The sequence below is a fragment of the Acomys russatus genome, chromosome 4 (assembly GCF_903995435.1).
Source record: "Acomys russatus chromosome 4, mAcoRus1.1, whole genome shotgun sequence".
Lineage (NCBI taxonomy): Eukaryota > Metazoa > Chordata > Mammalia > Rodentia > Muridae > Acomys > Acomys russatus.
The window spans coordinates 12,766,371-12,788,725 of NC_067140.1; the positions used below are offsets into that span (position 1 = coordinate 12,766,371).

Below are 22,355 nucleotides of genomic sequence, written 5' to 3' on the forward strand. Positions count from 1 at the left end.
ACAAGAGACAAGCTGGAGTGTGTCCCATGCAGAGTTTGGAACTTCAGCTACCTTACCCCCAACCCCACGTCTGCATAGAAGTAGAGATGTGTGTCCCCCATCCCCCCACCCCCCCCCCCCCGCCCCGCACCACCACCACCCCACCCCCCGCCCGCCATGAGCCCCTGCCTAATCTCATCTCCCATTTGCACCACACCCACGGCTTCCAAACTCACAGGCAGCCAGAGCTCCACTCAGGTACCTCCACCTGGCAACCAGTGAGGAAAAAGATCTATCCTGGGATTGCTCTGCCCACCACCCCACCCCTGTCTGGCCCTACCTGGCTGGTAGAAGTCTGGGGCCAGCTCCTTGGCCAATGTGCGGGCAATGTTGGACTCCTGGTTGGCAGCCAGGGAAGCCTGTTCTGCTGCCTCTGCCTTGGCTTTGGCGTGGCTTGTCCTAAGGAGACAAAATGGTGGGAGATTTAGCATCTAGCCCTCTGCCCATCCCCTCTAATGCACAGCGAGTCACCCTGGACAGAGATTCTTTCTTGGGATGTCAATAATTATTACAGCCCTCTGGCCCAGACTACTGGGCATTCTCCGGCTCAGTCCTCCAATCTCTAGGTATACAGACTACATCCCCCAGCCTCCCTTGCAGCTGGATATGGTTAGATGATTGCATTCTTCCCAGTGCATTCTGAGAAGACCTGACATATGTTATTTACGGGTCTGATCAATAAAGCCTTTTCCCCTGTTGCTGGTTGAATACAGAAGAGGTTGTCACACCAGCACAGGGTGTTTAGCTTCTTTCATGTCATAGATTTTTCTCTCCCTCCTTTGGCCAACTGATGACACTCATGAGTGTTTTCTCCACTCAATGTTCTGTTTTGTTGTTGAGACAGAGTCTCGCTATGTAGTCCTGGGTGGCTTGGATCTCACTGTGTAAAGCAGGCTTGCCTGAACTCCCAGAGACCCATCTGCCTCTGCCTCTGCCTCTCAAGTACTGGAAGTAAAATCTTGCACCATCACATCTGGCAGAACAGTGTTTTTAGTTACAGAAAATAAGAGACAGGCAAGATGGCTCAACAAGTAAAAGAGCTTTGCCAAGTAAGCCTGAGGCTGGAGTTCAAGCTTGTGAACCCGTGTAAAGGTGGAAGGAAAAAAAAAAAAACAAACAAACAAACTCCACAAAGTTGTCCTGTGACCTCTATGCAAACATACACACACCATAAAACACACACACTCATAATGAGATCAATGGCAGGCATGGTGGCACACGCTTTTAATCCCAGCACTCAGGAGGCAGAGGCAGGTGGATCACTGTGAGTTCGAGGCCAGCCTGGTCTACAAAGCGAGTCTAGGACAGCCAAGGCTACACAGAGAAACCCTGTCTCGAAAAACCAAAAGAAAGAAAGAAAGAAAGAAAGAAAGAAAGAAAGAAGAAAGAAAAAAGAAAAGAAAGAAAAAACAAACAAACAAACAAAAAAAACCCAAAAAACAAAAACGAAATAATGAGATCAATAAAGTTTTTAAATATGCAACATGTATAGGGCTGTGTACAGCTGCACCTAAACTGACATACTTTATAAAATATTTAAAAGAACAAATCTGTGGGACTAGCATGATGGCTCAGTGGCTAAAAGCACATACACAGTTCTTCCAGAGGACTCAAGTACGGGTCCCACTAGCCACATCAGGTGACTCACACCTGCTTGTATGGCTCCCACCAGCCACATCAGGTGACTCACACCTGCTTGTATGGCTCCCACCAGCCACATCAGGTGACTCACACCTGCTTGTATGGGTCCCACTAGCCACATCAGGTGACTCACACCTGCTTGTACGGGTCCCACCAGCAACATCAGGTGACTCACACCTGCTTGTATAGGTCCCACCAGCCATACTGGGTGACTCACACCTCCTCGAAACTCTGGCTTCAGGGGATCCAACACCCTCTTTGAACAATTTGGGTACCTGAATTTATATGCAGGTACTCATTCGCACACAATTAAAAACAAATAAAGCTGGGCATGGTGGTGTGTGCCTTTAACCCCAGCACTCAGGAGGCAGACACAGGTAGATCTTCATGAGTTCGAGGCCAGCCTGGTCTACAAAGCAAGTCCAAGACAACCAAGGCTACAGAGAGAAACCCTGTCTCAAATAAATAAATAAATAGATAAATAGATAAATAAATAAACATAAAAGAACAAATTCATAATATAGCAGATATCTCTTTTGTTTTTGTTTATCTGGTTGCTTTTTTTTTTTTTTTTTTTTTTTTTTTTTTTGAGACAATTTCTCTGTATAGCCCTGGCTGCCTTAGAACTTGCTGTGGAGACCAGGCTGGCCTCAAACGCAGAGATCTGCCTGCCTTTTTCTCCCAAGTTCTGGGATTAAAGGTGTATGCCACTACAGCCCAGAACATACATTCTTTTCACCAACATTAAAAATATCTATCAGGGGGCTGGAGAGATGGCTCAGTGGTTAAGAGCACTGGCTGCTCTTCCAGAGGTCCTGAGTTCAATTCCCAGCAACCACATGGTGGCTCACAACTGTCTACAATGGGATCTGATGCCCTCTTCTGTCATGCAGGCATACATACAAATAGAGCACTCATACACACACCACACACACACACACACATATATATGTATATATATATATATGTATGTATGTATATATCAGGTCTACTAACCACCACAGTTTAAAAGTTTAAAGGAGCATGGCTGGATATGGTGGCTCCCATGTATAATCATGGCACTTGTGTCATTAAAAAACCCTGTTATTTCTATTAGGTAGTGCAAGTGTTCCTGTGGCTTACTGCCTAGTTCCAGAATTGAAGAACATATGGAGCTTCAGTTCACGTGTGCACAGACACTTTAGGTACCTGGCTCAGCCCCTTCCTGGAGCAAATGCACCGCCCTAGCTGCTGTGAGTACTAGCTGCCCCGGAGAACTGCACAAAGGCAGCAAAGCTAGTGTCCAAAGTGAAAGCGCTACTTCCCCAGCCCCAGAGAGCTACCACCAGACTGGATGACGCCAGCCCACTCCCTCTGTGACCACCACAACCCCAATGTCAGTTGCCGCCCCACAGTCCCGGGACTATGCTCAGACCAAACACGCCTGCAGCTGAGGCCAGTCCTTGCTCAGCCCCTTCCTTTCCTGTGTATCTGCCTCTCACTGCTCCTTCTCTGAGGGCGTTCTCTCAGCATCATTAGCTTGGGAATCGCTACCACAGGCCATGTTTCTAGGGACATGGAGCCCCTAAATTCTATCCAAAAAATCCCTGGTGACATGTAAGGAATACATTGGAGGAGCCGGAGAGATGGCTCAGCAGTTAAAAGCACTGGTTCTGGGTGCAAATGGAATCTGAATCAAAACCCTCATGGCAGCTCACAACCATCTATAACTTCAGTCCCAGGGGAACTGATGCCCTCTTCTGGCCTCTGTGGGGCAATGCATATACGTGGTACACACACATTCAGGCAAAACATCCCTACACATAAAAATATTATATTAAAAGAAATTCAGAAACCAGGTATGCACTCCTTTAATGCCAGCACTTGCGAGACAGAGGCTGGCATATCTCTGAGTTCAAGGCCAGCCTGGGCCACAGAGTGAGTTCTAGAACAGCCAATACTACACAGAGAAACCCTGTCTCAGAAAAAGAAGAAAGAGAGAGAGAGAGAGAAAGAAAGAAAGAAAGAAGAAAGAAGAAAGGGAAAGAACCTGGGGAGTCCTGTAGAGGAGGAAGAAGGATTGGAGGAGCCAGAGGGATGAGGGACACCATGAGAACCAACTGACTGGACTCAGGTGGGCTCACAGACATGAGGGAGCCTGTATGGGTCTGACCTGGGTCTTCTGAACGTATGTGATGGTTTTATAACTTGGTGCTCTTGTAGGATTCCTAACAGTGGAACTGGGGCCTGTCTCTGATTCTTTTGCCTGCCTTCTGGACCTTTTTCTTCCTGTTGGGTTGCCCCATCCAGCCTTGATGTGAGAATATGTGCCCAGTCTTATTGTAGCTTGTTATGCTGTATTTGAGCGATGTCCTTAGAAGGCCTGCTCTTTTCTGGCAGGAGGTAAAGCCGGGGTGGATCTGAGGAAAAGGGCAGGGGAAGGAAAACTGCAGTCAGGATGTAATATATGAGAGAATAATAAAAAGAAGGAGCAACTCTAAAAGAAGAAGAAAGAGATAGATAGATAGATAGATAGATAGATAGATAGATAGATAGATAGATTGATTCTGTGGAAAGCTTGAGCCTGTCAGGTTGTAGAAAGATTCCTCCTGCAGTCCCACGCCGGATGCTACAAGAACAAACTTTACACATTTGTCATGTCACACACTTGACATTGGGAAATATTTGTATCAGCTGTTGGCACCAGTCTAACATGACCAAGAGAAGAGCAATGCCTACCCCAGGAACAGGCGTGTTTACAGCAGGCCAGGCAGTGTTCTGAAGGAGCTATGAAGTAGCTCAGTAACTGTCAGAGTGCCTTAGGAAGCCAGTACATAGGAAGAAACTGAGGCAGAGGTAGGCTTATTAACCAGCTGAGGGCAGTCAAGGAATGTGGAAGTTGGCACTTTTGACCCTAACCCCAAATTCTTTGCACTCGATTGCTGCTCTGGGACATCATCAAATGTGGCGGGAGCTGACCACCCAGACTGTAGGTATGGCAGCTCAGCCCCTGCCACTCAACAGCAGAAGTATCAGGTCGCGGGGCTGGAGAGATGGCTCAGAGGTTAAGAGCACTGGCTGCTTTTCCAAAGGTCCTGAGTTCAGTTCCCAGAAACCACATGGTGGCTCACAACCGTCTACAGTGAGATCTGGTGCCCTCTTCTGGCGTGCACGTGGACATGCAGGCAGTACACTGTATACATAAATAATAAATAAATCTTAAATGGTGGTGGTGGTGGTGGTGGTGGTGGTGGTGGTGGTGGTGGTGGTGGTGGTGGTACTATCAGGTCATAACTGTGAGATGTGCCTAGAATCCAAGGAAACAGTATGGGAAGACTTCTGATAGTGTCTGTGGAGGTTGGCTGGCTACTGAGGAGGATCAGGTTCAGTCAGGCTCGGGACTCCAGACTTGAAGAAACACAACCCTTAGGCTGAGCAAAGGTGGAAGGGTGGGAGGAGCCAGGTAGTAAGAAGAGTGCATATAATTTTGCCACAGTTATGAGTCATAATGTAAATATTCTTGGGAGATAGAAGTTTGCCAGGGAAGTCATGACCCACAGGTTGAGAACCACTGAAATAGAGGCTCTAAGAAAGGAAAGAGAGTTTGCAAGTCTGAGCTATCACACATCCCTGCAGATTAGCAATTCCTCAGAGATGCACATGTGTCTTTCCTCCTCTCTAGTGCACAGTGGGCCACGGGGAAAGCGTTCCCTTAAACTCCTATGGGCCAGGTGTGTGTGTGTGTATGCGTGTGTGTGTGTGTGTGTGTGTGTGTGTGTGTGTGTGTGTGTGTGTGCGTGCGCACGCTACGTGTGATGTAAAGGCACATGGAACAGCCAGAGGTTCACATCTGGATGTCCTCCTCAGTATCTTCTTCATCTTCTCTGATGCACACCCTGCCCCCACTCTGCCTGCACATGTTCAGCTGGTTCTGGGGATCCGAACTCAGATCCTTATGCTTGCGAAGCAAATGTTCGCGCACTGAACCTGTTCATCTGGGGTTTGGTTTAAATCTGTGCTCTCCTTGCTAACCTTCAAAACTGCTGGAGAGGACGGCCGGGCTAAAACAGAGAAACCCTGTTTGGACAAACGACGACAACAAAAAGTGCTCAAGAGCCAATTGTTACATAGTTGCTGGCGCTCAGAAGGGGCTCTTGTTCAAGGGTGCAAAATGTATCTAACACAAAGTAGTGGGTGGCTGCAAAGGACTCCATAGGTGTGGCCTCCTTTGACTCCTTGATCTTTCCGTATTGTGGAAGTGATGCCATCACCCCTCTTTCCAAAGGAGAAAGCAAAAGAAACAAACCACCCTAGAAACGCAGTGAGGAAGTAACAGCATTGTGGATGAGAGTCCATGCCCCACCCACACGGTAAGGTAGGCTTGCCTTTCATACTTTAAGGAATAGTGGAATCTGACCTCCAAGTCTCAGGGGTCAGAGTCTCAGGCCCCGCCCTCTCTGCCAGGGCTTACAGTCTCACTACAGTTTGCTTCCAGACTGCATCAGTCTGTGGACACACACACACACACACACACATACACACACACACACACACCAGGAGCTTCCCAAAGCTTTGCCCTCCAGCTTTGGCTCTGTGGGTTCAGGTGAGGGGAGATGCTCCCATGGCAAAGAGCTCCGTAAACAAGACAAATCATGCTGTATTTTATTTTTTCCCCATGTGCATGTGTGCCATGCGCACGTGTATTCGTGTATGTTTTGCATGTGTGTAGGCACAAGTGTGTGAGTTCACATGCGTGCTCATGCATAGGGAAGCCTGAGGTTGATTTTGGGAATCATCCTCAATGGCTCTTTCACCTTCCTCATTGAGACAGGGTCTTTCTGTGGAGTCTTGCTAGGCAATTTGCTCTGGGCTCCTGTCTCCACAACATGACTCTGGAATTACCGGAGTGCTGCCACACCCACTTGGCATTTACAAGGATTCTGGAGACCAGCCCCCACCCCCCACCCCTCCTCATGATTGTTCAGCAAGTGGTTTAACCACTGAGACACCCAGCCACCCCAATCATATTTTAGTACAACATTTTACAGTAAATTAATGCAAGAAGAGAAAGAAGAAGAAGAAGAAGAAGAAGAAGAAGAAGAAGAAGAAGAAGAAGAAGAAGAAGAAACCAGACAAGCAAACAAGGAAGAATATTTTAAATAAAGACTAAATTGGTCTCTGCACCTCACCTTAGCCCAGTACAACCCCACAGGGACTCCAGTGCCTCAGGCATACAGCTTTCTCTCTGTGCCCCAGTTTCTCATCTAGAGGGTGGAAACCATAGTCCTCCCCTTGTAATGTTTCTGAGAAATGAAACGAACGAACAGCAGGTGGGAAGTGTTCTCTCACATCATGGTGACAATCTACAATGATGGTGGCAGGTAAGGCCAGAAGGCATTTTTGGCACCAGAACAGAGTGGTAGGTGAGTCACCCCTGCTCAGTCTGATCTGTGTGTGTATGTGACAAAAAGCCCCCGTTTGGGGAGCCGGTTCTCTGGGAACCTGAAACCTCAGGTGGGAGGGAAGAGAAATGCTAGGCCAGCCTTCCTGCTGAGAAGATGCCCTTTTTTAGTCATATGAACTGAAGAACTCTCCTTTCTGATGTGGCCAGGGCAGCCAGCACGGGCATGGAGATGGGAGTGACCACTGTCTCAGGCATGAGGGCCGCGGTGACAGCAGGGAACACGTACCTCTGTCCACCCCACAGCCTGGCTGGGTGACCCCTGACCAGTCTTTCTCCCTGCACCCGCTGGTTCGGACTTCCTGGCTCCCCAAGCCAGCCACATCTTTATTCCCTATCCGTATATCTCCTCCCTGCCCGGCGTCTTGCTTCCCTAGGGAATGTGTTCATCGCTATAACTACAGCCGCACCCTGCGTGAGCTTCCAGCGGTAGCCCAGCTACTGGGCATAGCATATGCTGTCAGGCCCCTCCACTAGAGGTCATCTTTTAGAGTGGGATTACCAGAGACAGCTCAAGGTTGCCTTCCCTGGGTGCACCAGGCAACCCTAGAGTGAAGGACTGATGGCACTACTGTCACCAAAAGGCCACAGCTTTCAGTTGGGTGCCACTCGGGATGTGGCCACTGCACAAACCCCAACATCATCACTGAGTGGGGCTCATCAGAAAGGCAAATTCTTTGTTTGTGTTATTTGATTTTTGTTTTGTTTTGTTTTGTTTTGTTTTGTTTTGTTTCTCGAGACAGGGTTTCTCTGTGTCACCCTGCCTGTCCTGGACACACTTTGTCGACCAGGCTGGCCTCAAACTCATGGTGATGTGCCTGTCTCTGCCTCCTCAGTACTGGGATGCAAGGCATGCACCACCATGCCCAGCTGAAATGCAAACTCTCGAGCTACACCAGAAACCTACTGACTCAGAATGGGAGTGACCTTTGCCCCCCGCCCCCCACAAGCTGTACAGCCCCTCTGAGGCTGACTCCAGGTTGAGAAGCAAGTGTCCGCAGAGCTGAGGTCAGCTGTCTTCTAGGCTGTTCCCAGCCTGCTGGTGAGGGGGGAGTGGGGGTTGGAGCCTTGGATTGCTATCTTTAAACACCAATGACCCTCTCCAGCCCAGGCTGTAACAGGAGACACAGGGCCACTTCCTTCTCTCTGACCACCCACCCTCTACATCCAAATGAGGCTTCTGGGTGAGGGTCTCCTAGGATGATGGGGGAGAAGGGAGGGGAACAGTAACTGGGGCAAGGGGAGGGGCAGGGAGAAGGTGCTTTTCTTGGTGGCTTTCGGATTATCTTTCAGCCGCTGGGTTAAAAATAAGGCTGGTAGTTCTGGAATGGTTCGGAGCCATCACTCAGCACAGCCACCTTGGGGGAGCATTTGCCTCCCACTCCTGCTCCCACCCCCACCCCCACCCTAGCACCTCCTTTTCCCCATCCCTAGGCTCCTGGCTGCTTAATTACAGCCAGTCTCTTTCCCTGTTGTCCACACCACATATTAGCGGCTTTTGGGAGCCAAAAAGGGGATGCACTCTGATGCCAGGACTTAGCTCAGCCTGGTTGCCAGCCTGGAAGGCCCTAACCCTCTCCTTCCGTGCTCAAAGACCACGTCAGCGCATCGCTTCATTCACTTACTACAACTTTATGGAGTGTCTGTTATGAGGCAGGCGCTGTTCTAGGCCCCTCAAACACAACTGCTAATAGAACATACCCCCCCCCTCCCACAACCCCTCTTAAAGTTAGGCCAGGGCTTGGCCAAATACAGCCCCGGACTATTTTTGTAGCACCCTGGCTAAAATGGTTATCTTATTCAGTGGTTGGAAAAAAAAAATCCCAAAGGAGCAATATTTTTCTAACATGCGAAAAGGGTCTGGGATTCAAATGTCGGTGTTTGTATGGAGTTTTAGCGCAGTGCAGTGCAGTGCAGCCACACCCACTCATTTGTGTGCTGTCTAGAGTTAGGCAGTTGCCACAAAGACTGTATGACGAACAGAGCCGGAAGCATTCTCCTTCTGGTCCTGTTACAGAAAGGTCTGCCGTCCTCTGTCCTAATGCAGAGGCAAATGCTTCTGTCCCTCCTGAAGTCACTGACGTTCATTTGGCTAGCCGTATGAGCACTTTGCACCCGGTTTGTGCCACGGACTGCTGGCCAGTCATGTTCTAGGAATCCAGCCATCTTGCCCACCAGGTGTGCCTGGCATGCACCCCCCCCCACACACACACACACACTACGCAGGAAACAAGTCATTAAGATAGTTGGCTAAGCAGCTGAGAAGAGGGCTCACGTGGGAAGACGCTGTGTGAGCCTAAGGACCTGAGTTTGGATTTCCAGCACCCTCATTAAAAGCTCAGAAGTATCTCTCTGCAACCCTGGCACCGGAAAAGCATAGACGGATGGATCCGTGGGGCTCACTGGTTGACCACTCCAGTCAAATTGGTGAGCCCCAAGTTCAGTGAGAGACCCTGTCTCGGTAAACAAGCTAACTACAGTGGATTACTCTCTTCCATCTTTACACAGGTTTTGGGGACTGAACCAAGGTCCACAGGCTTACACTACAAGTGCTTTTACTTGCTGGTCCAGCTATCCAACTTTTCATCTTTCCTTCTTTCTTTCTTGTCGATCTTTCTTCCTTTCCCCTTGAGTTAGGGTTTCTTTGCGTAACAGCCCTGGCTGTTCTGCAACTTGATCTGTAGTCCAGGCTAGCCTAAAAAAAGTCGTAGAGATCCACCTGCCTCTGCCTTCCAAGCACTGGGAGTAAAGGTGCGTGCCATCCTGCACTTTTCACTTTCTGAATGGTGCTCTTTGAAACGCAAAAGCTTCAAGTTGAAACGAGGCTCAATTACCTTTTTCTTTTGTTATCGGACTTTTGGCGTCACCTCTAAGAAAGTCAGTGCCTAAGCCAAGGTCACAAAGATTTCCTTCTATATTTCCTTCTATGTGTTTTACAGTTTTTCATTTCCTATTTAGAGATGTGAGGATCACTTCTAATAAGAAAAGAGAGAGAGAGAGAGAGAGAGAGAGAGAGAGAGAGATTAAGGGTTCACATCACTTCTAAGATTCTGCCACCATTTTATAGGTGGGAAAACCGAGGAAGAGAGAAGTCACGTCACTTACCCATTGAGTATTAAAGTGAGAGTTGAGCCATACAGGCCCCTGCGCTGGAAAGATGAAGAGTCTGGGGGAGAGATAAGACAAGGTGAAATGTCCTAAGAGTAGAGTGAATGGAAGGCTCTGGAGGAGAAAGCCCACCGGGCAGGTTACATGGCCATAGCTGACACCTTATTATCTCTATTTTACAATATGTGAGCACAGAGATAAGTTTATTTCTTTATTTCTATATTCTGAATTTTAAGGATATTTTATAAATTTCGTATATTATAAAACAATGCCCAGACCTTGTATAAAAACTGGAAAGCAAGTTGTTTTATAAAGAAAAAAATTACTGCTCATATTTTAGTGCTTAGGGGTGTTAAGACTGGGCGGCTTGAAATTCCGGTGCCTTGATTTTTTTTTTTTTTTTTTCCATCTGTAAAATGGTGATATAAAAAGCCCTAGAGATATAGCGTAGAGCTCCCGGATTATACAGCCACGCAATATACAGCAGCCACTGGGAATGGGGTGAGCCCTGTTTTGGTGCTTAATCTCAGTTATCAGCTTGGTGAGCTCTAGAACCATGTGGGAGACAAACCTCTGGGCACGCTTGTAGGGAACAGCTGTGTTTAGGCTAGCTGAGGTGGGAAAACCTGACCGCTGTAGGTGGAGCCATTCCCTCGGCTCGGGTTCTGGACTGTGTAAAAAGGAGGAAGTGAGCTGAGCACAAGCATCCATCACTCTGTCTCCTGACTATGCATGTAATCTGACTTTTCACATCAGCTCCTGCTGCCTCGACTTCCCTCCGTGATGGCCTCTACCCTCAAACTGTGAGCCAGAATAAACCTTTCTCTCTCCAGCTGCATGTATTAGGCTATTTTATGACAGTAACAAGGAAAGTACACAAGACACCAGTACAGAGCAGATCTCATATGCTTTCACCTTTGAAATATGGACGCATTCCATTTAAAGTGGTGTAAGAGGTGGCATGGGGAGGGGGAGATGGATTCAGAGTCTATGAGCTACCTTCCCCCAGTCTCTATGTAGAGCCTCCCTACCATGGAAGCTCACCCCATCCTGCGGGGGCGGGGGGATTATATCTTATGTTGGACATAACCACAAGGGAGTGCGAGGATGGAAGACGTGCTCCTCCCAGCCTTACACATAGGAGTTGGCTCACTCTCACACGAACTCAGTGCCCCATATTTGACCACATCCCCTTGGTGGGGAGGCCTGGTGGCACTCAGAGGAAGGATAGCAGGCTACTAACATGAGACTTGATACCCTATGAGCATATACAGAGGGAGGAGGCCCCCCTCAGTCACAGTCATAGGGGAGGGGAATAGGGTGAAAGCGGGAGGGAGGGAAAAAAATGGGAGGATACAAGGGATGGGATAACAATTGAGATATATTCTGAATAAATTAATTAAATAAATTTTAAAAAAGAGCCGGCTCACTGCATTTCAGACACTTGTCCTATTCAGGTGGCCAAAAAGTAGTCCCAAAGGTCCACTTCCTGATCAGAGGAACCTGTGAGTGTCCTCTTACATGACATGCAGGCCTGGCAGGTGTGAGATGGGGACTTCGATGGGTTCGGTGGGTTCTCATGTAATCACAAATGCAATAAGAGGCACACTAGGAAGAACTGACAGTGGGGGAGGAACTGATGTGTGGGCACCAGGGACCAAAGATGCGCCCGGAGGATGCAGGAAGGGCCACAAGCCAAGGGTCAGGGTAAAGATCATTTGAAGCTGGAAAGCCATGGCTGGGCTCTCCTCCCAGAGCTCACAGTAAGAACCAGCCCTGCTGACACTCGGCTTTAGCCCAGTGGCACTCCCCAGAGACCTTTCAGATCCAGAACTAAAGAGAAAGACTCTTGAGTCCCGTGAGTTCGCTGTCATTGGTTGCAGCAGCAGCAACAGGAAACTACGACTCCTATGACCGCATTCGTCGTTGAGACACCCCAGTTCCCTGGAGAAGAAATGCTGGCACAGAAAACCATTCACTACAGCTCACAGCTGGGAAGAGCGGGGGTAGGGGGGTGGGGCAGACCAGAGCTGAGCCGGGATCCCCAGCACCAAAGCTCTCCAGTGTGTCTGTTTTTCTTCTAATACTTCACTTCCTGTCACAGTCCAGAACAGCCACTAGCTGAAAAGGGCCTTAAGCCAAATCTCCCCCTCTAGGGGCCATTATGCCGTCTCTACATCCTTGCGGCCTGTCTGAGCTGCTCCAGAACAGGTGGTCACCAGCAAGGTCCCTCACCTCCCCGGGGAGGCTGGTCTCTGCGGCCAGCAGTTCCTGGTAGACAGTTAGACCAGGGTTGAGCCAAGTTTTTGGCAACTGGAGAAGCCCCGACAGGAGAACATGGACCTTCAGGCCCACCAGAGCTGGCTGTGCAAAGGACAGGGCTCTTTTGAGTCCCCCCCCAGGGAGGTTCTTTTCCAAAAAATGCTTCACTCATGGGCTTAAGTATAGTAGCAGATTCGCTTGCCTAGCATGTGCCAAGCCTGTTTCCAGCCCGAGCACCAAATGAAAAGAAAAAAGAAAAAAAAAAAAGAAAAGGTACACTTTCTTATTTCAGCCTTGCTTTGTTGAGGCAGGGTCTCTCTATGTAAGTCCTAGCTGTCCTGGAATTTGATATGTGGACCAGGCTGACCTTGAACTTAAACAGATCCTGCTTGGCTCTGCCTCTCGAGTGCTAGAGTTAAAGGCATGAGCCTCCACACCTGGCCCCCACTTCCAACTTTTAAATAACCTTTTATGAATGCCTGGAAAAGTAACCCTTGACACAACAGCATGCAGAAGCCACCCTGCCAAACAGCCAATAGATATAGCAGTTTGGGGGTCTGCCTTCCTAGTGTGTCCATCCCTATACTGATTTGCTAACGGGGCTGTGAACACAAAGACGTAACTGAGCCATCAAGGTTGAGACCAGGGACGTCTGGGTTTGAATCTCAGACTCTCATTCATCCTAGCTTTGTGACCTGCATGAATCACTTAACCGCCCTACACAATCCTTGTCTGAAAAATGAGGGTAACAGGCCGATTTCTCAGCTGGCTCCTGAAGGCCACGCCCTTGGGTGATTCCCTCCCTCTGAATGTGTGCTAACTCTAGTAGTGATTTGCTGGAACAAACAAGATCCTGCCCACAGTGATGGAAACCACTTGGTGTCACTCCTCTCTGGCTTGCGATCTTCACTGACAGGTGAGTAGGCTGGGAAGCCAGCCCACACACACCAACAGGAAAGGGGCAATTCTGGAATTCCATCTTGACTTCCACCAAAAGAAGAAAATGGAAGGGGCTGGGGCCATAGATCAGGAATTGCCTAGCATGGGCACCATGCCATACAGCAGCGTATGGGAGAGCCCTCAACAGGCATACAGGCTGACTTAATGTGGTGCCTGGCACAGCAGGCATCCCACAAATGGGAGCTGCTTCTTTTTTTTTTTTTTTTTGCTGACAGGGTGCTTTATCTCAGCAAGGGTTGAACTTGCCACCCAGGGGTGTCTGGGTCAGTTGGGATCGTCTGCCCCAGAGCTTGCTGACTTAGCTGTGATTGTGCTCAACCTGCCCCACCCACCTGGTGAGGGCTGAGTCTGGCCATGGCATCCGGCAGACCCAAGTCAGCAGACATCTACCTAATAAGGACAAGGCGTCCAGGAGTGCTCTGCCTGAGCCCCAGGAATGTGACAGCTGAGCCCTCCCTGTCCCAGCTCAGCACTGTCCCCACCTCCAGCCCCTCCCCAGGTGGAGCTCAGCTGTGCCATTCCAGCTTTCTCCAGAGCAGCTCCCAGTGGCCCCACCCAGAGTGAATGGAAACTGATAAAGACTCCGGGAGGAATTCCAAGCAGCTCCCATTTGCTCTCGGGGCCTGGCAGCCCTGTCCCCAGCACGTCCACTGAGACCCTGCAGGAAGAAGCTCCAGAGGGGTCCCTCCCAACTACAGCTACAAATTGCACTCCTGGTTCTAAAGGTTGTCCTAGTGACAACCCAGTGCAGGCCATGCCAGGCACCAGCCTCTGGAAGAGATGTCCACCATCACGGCCTCTCAGTCACAGAACCGCCCGACAGCCGTAATGATGAAACCTTGTACACAGGACGTGGGAAAGTCTGCCGCTACTATGAGCAGCCATACTGTCAGGGGACTTATCCCAGAGTTTCCTGCTGAGGGTGGGTTTGAACAGGAAAACTCTGGTGCCACATGACCAGCTCCACCCCACTCCACTTTTTTAAACTTTATTTTTTTTTTATTACATTTATTTACTAGCTGATTGACTTTCTTTTTCTCGTGTGTGTGTGTGTGTGTGTGTGTGTGTGTGTGTGTGTGTGTACATTATGAATGCATACATTCATGTGAATGCTCATGTGTGCTTGCAGAGGTTAGAGAACAGCCCTGTTTGCCATCCCTCAGCTCCGTCTCCCTTTTTTGAGACAGGATCTCTCACTAGCCTGGAGCTCCCCAGAGTAGGCTGGGCTGGCCAGTGAGCCTTGGGGGGGGGGGGTCCTGCCTGTAACCTCTTTTCCCAAACTGGACTGGTATTACAAGTATACCGCCACACCCTTTTGTTGTTGGTCTGTTTTTAATTAGATTTATTCCATTTTTATTTTATGTGTGCAAGTGCTTTGCCGGCATGTGTATGTACATGCACCATGTGTGTGCCTGGTGCCCACAGGGGTCACAAGAGGGCATCGGATACCCTGGAACTGGAGTAACAGATGGTTATGAACCACTTGGTGTTTTCTGGGAATTGAACTCAGGCCCTCTAGAAAAGCAGTGAGTGCTCTTACCCACTGAGCCACCCCGCAAGCCCCTTGTTTTATTTATTTTTTTCCCCCTTGTTTTATTTTTCAGTACAGGTTCTGAGGGTTAGACTCAGGTCCTCATCCTTGAGTGGCAAATGCTCTACGGACTAGCCATCCCCGCAGCCCATGACTGTAGTGCCTGAGGTATCTCATCAACTTACACCCTACTTTTTCCTAGCTCTGTGGTTTCCAATAGGTTGCTTTTACTTTCTGTGTCTTGCTTCCCCTTTTGCGAAATGGGGGAAACCCCCCCCAAAGTCTTGGTATCTGGGGGGACCAGAGCCTTTATAATTCCATCGGGCATTAGCAGCTGTAAGCGACTACAGCTAGAATCAATCAGGACCGCCCCAGGCCTGGGGACCATACTACACCAGGAAGCCCACTAAGGCCCGAGATGACCCTGTCTCTCTCACAGCTGCAACCCCTGCGTCACTGAATACCATGCCCAGCACACAGTAGGTGTACAGCTGCAGCAATGAACGTTACACCCAACACATAATAGGTGCATCACACGAGTTGAGGCTTTGCTTGATGTAATGGATTTGGCTTTCAGATTTCCCTGGGAGAACAACTAATCCACACAATGAGGGCGATTAAAAACCAATACAATTAAGAAACCCGATACAGAAACATTTGCTGAGCCTCTAAAGAGCCTGGACAGGCCTGGGCCTGGAGTGGTAAAGAGAAGAAAGAGCAAGAGGTGTTCTACTGGGAAAACACAAAGAAGCCAAGAAGTTTCATGCCTGGTGACCAACAGTGGCTAGTCACGCAATGAGGAAGGATATGGCGGGCCTGAGGCGCTATGGGGCCTTGGGTAGGGCTAGGGACATGTTTATAGGAACAAGTCCGATGGGAGAGTACACTCGGGGGAAGAAGGAGGAACAGACAGAGCAAGAGGAGAGAGGTGGTGGGAGGGGCATGCTGGGCGCATGGCGGATGATGGCTGAGGGCACAGGTCCAAGGCCTGGGTGCCAAAGTGAGTCCCTGAATTTGTGATTCTCCCTCCTACAGAAGGAAGCTGGGTTGCCCCAAAACTCAGTGAGGCAAGGTTGACAGGATTTTCCTCAGTGGCTTTGGTGACAGCTCACTCAGTAAAGGGCTTGCCTCAGCGGCAAAAAGAGCTGCTGAGTTAAATCCCCAGCGCGTGTGTGAAAATGCCAGGCTCTGCATTCACCGAATTCACCAGAGGGCTGAAGGGAGCGAACAACTCACTAAACCAGCTCCGCTACTCATTCTCCCAGGGTCCCTTACGGGCCACGTGACTATCTCTGGCCAATAGAATGTGAGAGAATATAATTCTGCACTTCCCCAGCCTAGACAATAAAATCCTCCCAGCGGGGTGCATTTTCTCTTCTTACCAGCAAAAGAGAATGTGGCCTTAGAAGCCATATGCTGAAAGTAGCAGAGCCACAAGGTAGGCGGATCCTGGTCCCTGAACTGTCACATGGAAGAAGGGTTTTCATGAGCAAGAAGTAAACTTGTGCTTAACGTTTGGGCTTGTCTCTTATGTAGTGCAAGCAAGAGGAGTGAAAAAGATGAAGTGGGAGTGGCCCAGCATCCCTCCCTTCCACTCGGGGGGCTCTTCTTCTATTCATCTGAGCAGGCCTTGGCCTTATGAAGGGCAGATAATGGGCTGGAGAGATGGCTCAGAGGTTAAGGGCACTGACTGCTCCTCCAAAGGTCCTGAGCTCAATTCCCAGCAACCACATGGTGGCTCACAACCATCTATAATGTGATCTGGTGCCCTCTTCTGGCCTGCAGGTGTACATGCAGCCAGAGCACTGTATACATTATATAATATATATATAATTATATATATAATTATAAAGAAGGGCAGATAAGAGGACAACTCCTGTCTTCAGATGAGATTCTAGTGGACACCATTTGTCTGGGTATCTGTCCTTCCACAAGAATGCTGAAGACCCATTAAGAACTGATGACTGAGTGCTTGCTGTATAGGAGGCCTGAAAAGGCTGGCGCTCCTTTTGCCCGAAGCCTCCAAAAGCCTAGTTCCTGAAGAACAGGCCCCTTGCAATGATGGATGCCCCTGCCGCTTCTCACTCTGGTCCTTGGAGAAGGAGAGGGGCAGGAGAAATCTCTCAGGCTAGTGTTTCTTTTTATGTGTGTGTGTGGTGGGGTATGTACGCGTGCCTGAGGCAGTGCGCGTGTCCACGGTGTTCCTGTGCGATGCAAAGGACATGAAGCATCTTACTCTGTCTCTCCACCTTGTTTCCATCCAACAATCCCCTTGCCGAGCCTGAAACTAGACTGGCAGTCCGCGCGCCCCACGGGTCCCAGTGCTTCCTTCTTCCTCTCCTAATGCGAGCTTACCGTTTATTGCTCATGGAGCCATGCCCAGCTTTTTACCTGAGGGCTGGGGATTCCAACCCAGGCCCTCGTGCTTGCGTAGCCACCGAGCACTCCCCAGGCCCCCTGGGACTGATTCTGCCCCATGTTCCTGGTGGGGTAGAAAAAGGTTGATGGTTCAAGGCCATTCATTGAGTAGCCTTACTATGATTCCATTTTGTTTTCTTTTTCTGTTTGTTTAATTTTTTTTTTTTTAACAGAGTCTCATGTAGCCCAGGCTGGCCTTACGTTCACTGTGTCTTGGGAATGGCCTTGAACTCCTGGTCCTACTGCTTCTACCTCTCAAGCTCTGAGATTATATGCATTTGCTATCATGCTTGGTTTAAAACTCACTGCGATGAACATTGGCAAGTAAAGATGTGCAGACAAAAGGATATATTGTGTGACACAGTGACACACTACAGCTTCCATGACAAGATGGGTGTTGTTGTTGTTATATCTTATCTTATTTTCTTTTGGGAAGAAGATTACAAGGGCAGACTGCAGATAGAAAGGGAAGGGGAGAACCGGGCATGGCGGCGCACACCTTTAATTCCAGCGCTCGGGAGGCAGAGGCAGGTGGATCGCTGTGAGTTCGAGGCCAGCCTGGTCTTATACAGTGAGTCCAGGACAGCCAAGGCTACAGAGAGAAACCCTGTCTCAAAAAACAAACAAACAAAGGGATGAGGAGATGAGTGGGATGACCCTGCATGATAAGAAATTCACAAAGAAATCAATTAAAAATTAAAAAAAAAAAATCAGTTGGCAGCTCACTAATTCTAACACTGCAGACACTGAGACATGACAATCACAAATTCGAGGCCAGCCTGGACTACATACTGAGTTCTAAGCCAGCCTGTTCTACAAAGTGAGACCATGTCTCAAAAACCAAAAGGAAAAAAATTTCAATTCCATTTTAGTCATTCTGATTACATCAATAATAAATGTCTCACTTGGTACTTTAGTGCTTGCTCGCTCTTTCTTCTTCTCTCTCTCTGTCTCTGTCTCTCTGTGTCTGTCTCTGTCTCTCTCTCTCTCTCTCTCCCTCTCTTCTCCTCTTCTCTCTTCTCTCCTCCTGTCTGTCTTCTCACTGAGGATACAGCCTTCCCAATAATTCTGGGGCGCTCCTCAGCAGGTTTTCTTTCCCAAAGCCCCCAGACCCTACACTCCACCTCTGAGCTACAGCCCTAACTTCCAAAGAACAGAAAACTCAGCGACAACACCAACAGCCTCAAGACTGAACTTAGAATGAGCCACTGAAGGATGGCTTTGTGGCATTTGCCTTGTATTTTTTTTTTTCCTTTTGACTAACTTCTTTAATCTACTTCTGTATTTTTACTTATGGTTTTTATAAAGCTCTTTGATCACAATTTAAGAAATTCAGCCTGGCATGGTAGCGCATGCCTTTAATCCCAGCACTCAGGAGGCAGAGGCAGGCTGATTGCTGTGAGTTTGAGGCCAGCCTGGTCTACAAAGCAAGTCCAGGACAGCCAAGGCTACACAGAGAGACTCTGTCCTGAAAAAAGAAAGAAAGAAAGAAAGAAAGAAAGAAAGAAAGAAAGAAAGAAAGAAAGAAAGAAAAAAAAGAAATTCAAAATACTTGTAAATAGTAAGGACAACTCATATCGATGGTAGTTGGATCACTATAGTTGAGGCAGGTACCTCAGTAGGTAACCTCTGGGAAACCTTGCCTTAGCCCGTAGTCACAGAGATAGTCCTAGGATTCTGTCTGAGCTGAAGTCCTGTTCCAGAGAAGCCATGGTTAACAGTGGCTGCACAAGGTTGGGATGTGGGAAAAGAGTCGAGGATGAATTGTGTTGTCATCATTTCTCCCCCATAGATGTGAACACGGCACACAGAGCACAGACCTCTGAGCAATTGAATCCCAAGAGTCACAAAGCTATCCAGAGTATATCTGCAAGCAACAGTAGAGGCCTCCCACCCAAACATGACTGGACTGAAGATAGGACGGGACTGCCCCTGCAGAGAGCCCTGCGTCCAGCAAATGTGCTCAGAAGAGATTTATTCTAGGAGTTTGCTGGCCTAGGGGAGAAGTGGTGTGGGTACAGCGTGACCTGACTCAGCAAAGCAAGGCTCACACTGCACATTCAACAGTTGCCCAAGAAATTCAACAGTCACCCCAGAAATAATGAGCTCTGTGGGAGTTTAAAATAATTCAAGAAAGGCCTTTATTACAAAAACAGAGAAAGGTCTTTATCATATGCAGTACAAAGAAGAAAAAAAAACACCCCAAAGTTGAAAACAGTACATATAACATGTAACTTTCTTTTTTTTTTTTTTTTTTTTTTTTTTTTTTTTTTTGGTTTTTCTAGACAGGGTTTCTCTGTGTAGCCTTGATTGTCCTGGACTCACTTTGTAGACCAGGCTGGCCTCGAACTCACATCGATCCACCTGCCTCTGCCTCCCGAGTGCTGGGATTAAAGGCGTGTGCCACCACGCCCGGCACATGTAACTTTCAAGTAAGAAAGTTACTCTTCTTCTAGAGGATGGGGATTCAGTTTCCAGCACCCACATCCCAAGGCTCACATCTGCTGGTAAACAACAGCTGTAACTCTAGGTCTGAGGCTCAGAAGCCATCTATGTATGGGCTTGAGTTTCTCTTCTGAGCATATGCGTGCATACATGTGGGGCGCGTGCACACACACACACACACACGCACACACACACGCACACACACACACACACACGCACACACACACACGCACACACACACACATGCACACACACACACGCACACACACGCACGCACGCACACACACACACGCACACACACACACGCACGCACGCACGCACACACACGCACACACACACACGCACGCACGCACACACACGCACACACACACGCACACACACACACACGCGCACGCACACACACACACACACACGCACACACACACACACACACGCACACGCACACACACGCACACACAGCCTCACCTACAATAGGGAAATGCTCTACCACTGAACCACAGCCCCAGTTCTATATTTTTGTTTTTGTTTTGTTTTTTTAATAAAAGGGGCAATCTGGTTAAAAACCACAGACACCTGCAATAGGGTAAGGCCCAAAATGGAAGACAGCTGCCTTCATGCAAGAACAGAAGCTATGGCATCCTGGCTTCTGTGAGATCTATATCTCTACCTGCTCCAGTTGGCTCTTAAAAGGGTAACTGAGCTAGGATGGAGGGCACCCCAATGAGCCCCTAACAAGTCTCTTTCCAGAGGACCCACTTCGTGGCATCTTCCCTGGACCTGGGGATCAGAGCCCCATGCACCCCACTCACCCCATGCCACAGCAAGCCCTTTAGGGTTAGAAGTCACTGTTTAGACACTGGGCTGCCATGACCTTGTGCTAACTCCTCTTCCCAAAGCCAGGGCTAATGGGAAAGGCACTTCAGCAGTGAGGCAAGAAGCCAGTGAAAGGGTGAATGGTTTGTCTGTGGGTGGCTTTGGAGATGGGGCCCCATGCAGCACCCCCCTTCTGTGGTCCCACACCACACCCTCCACAGCATGGCAAGAGACAGGTTCTTTCTGGGGTGACTTTTGGGAGTGTGGTCCACTGGAGGTTTGCACAGAAGGCTTGGCCTGTGCTGGACTCTCTGGCTCTGCAGTCAGTACCACCCAGGGGAAGATAAGCATAATAATAATAATAATAATAATAATAATAATAATAATAATAATAATAATAATAATAATAATAATAATAATAAATGACAGTTGTTGTTGCTTGTGTGCCAGGCATGGCAGATAGAACTTTATAAACACTCTACACCGCTTATCTCAATATGCCCACACAACAACCTTGGCCAGTAAGCACCACACCCATCTCTACCACCTTCCGCAGTTGGGGAAACCAAGGCTGGAGGAAAAGTTTGCATAGGGATGGAGTAGTACCCAACCCCAAAGCCTGCACTCCTGAGCACAAATGTGTCTCACACACACAGGAAGGTGAAGAAAGTAAGGGAACTTGAAGCCAGGGACATTGAAGGCACAGAAGACATATGATGCGGAAGACTGGAGACGGGAGACCCAGGTTACATCTTGGTCTCTGCGGGGGATGTCGGGGCAGATGTTAGCAGCTCACCCATGCTCCCCTTCTTCCCCACAAGCAGAAGCCTGTTGTACTCAGCCAAGTGTTGAATCTGTCTAAAAACACCTTTGCCTCTGACTGCAATCACAAAGCACTGGGATTTGGTGAGCCTCAAGGTGGTGGGGGTGGGGGTCGGGGTGCCGCCTTTACCCAAGAACAAAAGCTATGGTATCTGACCTTTGCTTCTCCTCCTCTTCTCAACTCCAAGCATGCAGTGGCCATCTTTAAGTATGAGGATAAAAGCTACTCTCTAAAGGCAGCGGGAGGAAAGATAATAAAATGTGTCATTAACTAGAGTGGCCACATGCCCTAGGGAAGGCAGTCCTGGCAGCCTGGATTGGACCCATAAGAAGAAGCAACGGGAGTGCAGAAAGCCTCCCAGCCTATCAGATCCCAGGGCCAAGATACTCAAAATTGGTCTCAGCCATCTCCGCTAGTGCTGAGCTCCCATGCCTGCAGAGGCAGAGGCATTGAGTGACTGGCCGCTTAACGGGGCCGTGGGAAAGATGTTCTGACTGGCTGGGGCTGCACTTAATGGCCCTGCAGACCTCAGTCATCCACACCTTTGGAGGCCAAGAAAGGACCCTGTGATGTGTGCCTGTGCCCAGTTCTATACGGTGTACAGTGATGGCTGGCAGTGACCTGCGAGGCCACATGAAGGCACTGCCCAAAAAAAAGTGCCCAGCAGTTAGACTGTTTTGTATCTCTGCTGTCCAAAATGGCAACTACCGAGCACTCGAAATGCGGCTCCTGCACCTAGGCATTGGAACTTGTAATCATCTTAATTAAAATGACCACCTGAGAAGCTGACTTACTTGGTAAAGTGCTTGCCCAGCAAGCACGAGGACCCGACTTCAACCCTCATCAAAAGGCCTGTGATTTCAGCCATGGGAAAG

General features: G+C 48.9%; 1 protein-coding gene across 1 annotated transcript in view; it reads right to left on the bottom strand.

Moving 5' to 3' along the window:
• Jph2 (junctophilin 2) overlaps positions 1 to 22,355 on the bottom strand; it is a 62,016-nt gene that overhangs the window by 3,690 nt on the left and 35,971 nt on the right. The window contains exon 3 of the mRNA XM_051143728.1: positions 320 to 438. Coding sequence (XP_050999685.1) covers positions 320 to 438 — 119 coding nt within the window. The remainder of the gene's footprint in view (positions 1 to 319; positions 439 to 22,355) is intronic.